The sequence below is a fragment of the Chrysochloris asiatica genome, unplaced genomic scaffold (assembly GCF_000296735.1).
Source record: "Chrysochloris asiatica unplaced genomic scaffold, ChrAsi1.0 scaffold00001, whole genome shotgun sequence".
Lineage (NCBI taxonomy): Eukaryota > Metazoa > Chordata > Mammalia > Afrosoricida > Chrysochloridae > Chrysochloris > Chrysochloris asiatica.
The window spans coordinates 53,550,897-53,554,889 of record NW_006408519.1 but is presented as its reverse complement, the minus strand read 5'-3'; the positions used below and the strand labels follow the sequence as shown (position 1 = coordinate 53,554,889).

Here is a 3,993-nt window from a genome sequence, read left to right as displayed (position 1 = left end):
TGTTTAGGCTCACCCGGGTCCCAGGTCACTTTACACTTCCTTTCTCTCTCACCCCATGTCCAATCCCTCAGCAAGTCCTGTGATCCCAGAACCCAATCAGTTCTTCACATCCACTGCCATCGTCTTGTCAAGCTGCCACAACCATCTTTTGCCTTCTTTGCAGTGGGGTCAGCAGGGTTGTCAGAGTGCCCTACCTACAGGATAGGTCAGCTGGGTCTCGGAATTCAGGCTCTGCATAGTGTCTGACCACTGTTACCTTTTGTTCCCCATGAATTTCACACCAGGAACTTTTGTTGTAGGGTTTTACCCAAGACCAGCTCCCAAGTCAAGAGACAGATGTCTCCAGCCCCTTGTGGGGACCCCCTCCTTTTATCGTCCTGAGTTAGTGATGCCCATCCTTGAACTTGATTTAAAATGTATTACATGGTGTTAGCCTCTTCTGCATCATTTTGTGGAGGCTTGTCATATTTCCCTCATTTTACAGCATTTCGTTTAGGAAGTTCTATGTGCACGTAGAGAAGAGCCAAGTGTGCCCCAAACTCAGGTAATTAAGTTAGTTAAAATCAGTGAAGGTCTTGCATTAAATGGCACCTATACTTCAGAAGTTAGCCTTGTTTGTATATACAGCACAGCCATACAGGACGTGCTGGGCAGGCGGGCTGGCCGTACCGCCAAGACTGTGAGGTGGGACACTGATAATGACTGAAGGTTCCAGGAGGGATGTCCCTGGTGAGCTGGGTAGGCCGGTGGTCCATGTGGGTGTAATCAGGTCACCTCGAGTCCTGGGCTCCCAAAGTGTAGCAAGGTCACGTCTCCAGATAGCTGGACGTCCTTCCTGAACGGGAAGGCCTCCTTTGCTGACTTTGCCCAAGGACACCAGGACGCTCCTGAGGTCTCCCAGGCTGGACCCTTACGTGTTACCTCCTCTCCCTCAGCACCACGTGGATTTCTGTCTGTCCTCAGAAGCTCCAGGAGTGCAGGCGATGGCAGCGGCGGGACCCCTGCCCATGGCAAGACCCCAGGTGAGCTTTTTCCAAGGTTGTGCAGCCAGCAGATTCCCCGCTTCTCTCAGGCTTGGGGTCCGATGGCACACCCTAGGGCCTTCCCATCATTCCACTCTTGGCTCTCAGGACCCCAAGTTGGCTTATAACCCTCTCCATCCATTTGCACCTACCCCCTGGCGTGGATGTCCAGACGTGGTCCTATCCCATACAGCTGTCATTTCAGGCCGCCGTCACCTTTGAGGATGTAGCTGTGCTGCTCTCCCAGGAGGAGTGGGACCGCCTGGGCCCTGCACAGCGTGGTCTCTACCGAAACGTGATGATGGAGACCTACGGGAATGTGGTCTCTCTGGGTAAGGCCCCTGAAGCTAGCATGAGTCAGGCTTCCCTTCATACCAGCCTTGTCTTGTGGGGGCTCCCCAGGGAGGGTGGGAGCTTGGACTAGGCTGAACCATGGCCTTGAGCTCCCAGTGTCCTTCCCACGCGCTCCACCCTGTGCAGAGCTTGTCATGTGTCTCGCCATGCCCCCAGAGGCAGCATGGGGCACAGGGCAGGAGGGAGCCATGTAAACAGAACTTCCTCCCATGAGCAGGACTCCCAGGATCCAAGCCTGATGTGATCTCCCAGCTAGAGAGAGGGGAAGCGCCATGGGTCTTGGATGGGAAGGAGGCTGAGGGGAGAGAGCACCTGAGGAATGGCCACGCAGGTGAGTAAGTGAGGGCAGCTGGACAGCCCTTCAGTGAGGACTGAGCAGTCCCAGTGCAACTTTGGGGCTGGGTTCAGAGGTTGAGTAAGACCCTGCTGATGCCTAACCCCTGAGAGTTCACATGAAACACTGGGGAGAGCTTCTGCCAGGTGTACGACTGCTTTAGGCCTCACCTGACAAAGAAGAGTAGAAGACAGACCTGTGAGGAAGTGAGTGTGGCAGAGAATCTGCACAGAATGGTAGAGTTGGATATGCCAAGAAAGGGGTGGGCATGAAGGGTGGGATGCAGGTGTGCTTAAGGCACAGGAATGGGCTCAGAGCATGGGGTGGGGGTTCTGTCCTTCCCCAGTGAGAAAAACAGCCGGTCCCCGTCCTCATGAAACATTCAGATTTTAGGAGCTGCCTGGTTGGTTTAGAAAAGTACAAACAATACTAAGTAGAGGAAGGAAGTGCCTTCACTTTCTACGGTGAAGGCTGAAAACGTGTTTAGGAGCTAAAACAAGTCCTTCTTGTACTGGGAACCCACGTGTGAAATTAGGCAAAGTAAATAAAAACCGCAAGCTCAAAGTGTTGGAAAGAAAAGTTTTCGTTTTGATCTTTAATCAGTTTGTGTGTTGTATACTTGGAAAACTCAAAAGAGTTCCCAGATTTTTATAATTAGCAAGAGAGTTTAGTCATGTTTCTACCTTTAGCAAAACAAAACAAAAACTGAGGTGTAGGCTTTTTAAAAGATAGCATTTACAATACATCAAAGTATAAGGAGTTAATTTACCAAAAGAAGGCAGGACATTTGTGTAGAAACTTCTAAGGCAGATGATGGCAGATAAATTTACAGATAAATCCATCCTTGAAGGCAGCATAGGTTTGCAAGCAGGAAGATGACATTTGAGTTACAGGATGTAATAATATCTTTTGGCCTGCCCTTCCAGGATATAGACCCTACTCAAGGTAGGTAGGGGAATGCATTGGCAATACCTCAGTCAGCTTCAGCTTCTTAGGTATGGCAAGTTTCCACTTGCCAACAGCTGCTTGTCTCTTACAGACTATATGGACAGGGGTGCCTGTTGATGAAAGCAGTCTGCCTCCTGTTGGCCCACAAAATCACATGTTCTCAAAAGGACAACGAATGTGCCAGCCTCAGGGAAATTTAATTTTCCAAAAGACGTAAAAGAAGACAGGACATTACACTGTGCAAACCCTATACAGAGCACTGTAAGCTGTTTGCTACCTGTAGCTGTAATGGATGAGAAAATACTTTGACAGCCACCACTGAACCAGAACCTACGCTCTGTGGTGGCTGCCTGGGACCTTGCTGGACTGAGATGTCATACATAGTGCCCTTAAACCAGAAGCAGAAGTGAGGGTGAGATTTCTCTGTGAGCAGGATGGATTGGAGACTGAGAGGAACTTTTTGCACGAAGGCAGCTGGAGGAGGAGGAAGCTGAGTGTTGTGTCTTAGACTAATGATATGCATAGAGCCAGTGACTGGAACAGTGTCTCAACTGTCATCAAAGGGAGTACAAAGCAGGGGGGGGGGGTGCAGCCTGTGACCTCCCAATGACTCCTCAGGATGAAGAAGTTACTCACCAACCTCACTGTATTCAATTCAGAGAACTATATGTTATCATCGCAAATGCATCTCGAAAGAGAAGCATTTTGTTATAACTCCAGCTCTGTTTCTTTTGCAGACAACCTTAACTCTGACCACACTATAGTTTGCATATGCCAAGACGGTTTGTCCTGCCCTCACGGTAAGTTTATACTTAATCTTTTTAATATAGTATAATCCCTGAGGATATTAATATGCAGGTTTCATTAGCATGTGAAGAGATTCATCAGCTGCTCTGAATAAGAACCAGTGTTATTTTATAAATTCACTAGATGAGGTTAATGACAGATTAGACATTGAATAAGAAAAGATTAGTGAATTCAAGAAAAAGCAAAAGAAAATGTTGTTGTGAAGTGCCATCCAGTCGGTTTCAATCCATAGTGACCCGATATAGGGTTTCTGAGGAGCAGCTGGTGGCTTTGAGCTGCCGACCTGGTGGTTCGTGGTCCAGTGTGATCCTACCACTCCACACCAGGAGTTCAAAAAGAGAATAGAATGTTAACAAAATAACCCAACTATATGCTACCTGCAGGAAATACATTTTAAATATTAAGATCCAAATAGATTAAAAGTAAAAGGATTGACAAAGACTTATGCTAACACTAAGGGAATTGTGTCAGCACTGATGTGCAGCTGCAGGAAAAGCACTGGACTTCTAACCACAAAGTTGGTAGTTC

At 48.1% G+C, this 3,993-nt stretch overlaps 1 protein-coding gene across 1 annotated transcript; it reads left to right on the top strand.

Moving 5' to 3' along the window:
* Positions 1-983: 983 nt before the first annotated feature.
* Positions 984-3,281, top strand: LOC102834330 (zinc finger protein 250-like). Its single transcript, XM_006830890.1, has 4 exons — positions 984-1,022; positions 1,228-1,354; positions 1,594-1,707; positions 3,277-3,281. The coding sequence occupies exons 1-4, from the start codon at positions 984-986 to the stop codon at positions 3,279-3,281; spliced, it is 285 nt and encodes a 94-aa protein (XP_006830953.1).
* The last annotated feature ends 712 nt before the right edge of the window (positions 3,282-3,993 follow it).

Bases quoted from the DNA above. Each gene is read 5' to 3' on its own strand.
- LOC102834330 (XM_006830890.1), top strand. From the start codon at position 984: ATGGCAGCGGCGGGACCCCTGCCCATGGCAAGACCCCAG. The intron at 1,023-1,227 runs GTGAGCTTTTTC...CTGTCATTTCAG, and splicing joins TGCCCATGGCAAGACCCCAG to GCCGCCGTCACCTTTGAGGA. The intron at 1,355-1,593 runs GTAAGGCCCCTG...TCCCATGAGCAG, and splicing joins CGGGAATGTGGTCTCTCTGG to GACTCCCAGGATCCAAGCCT.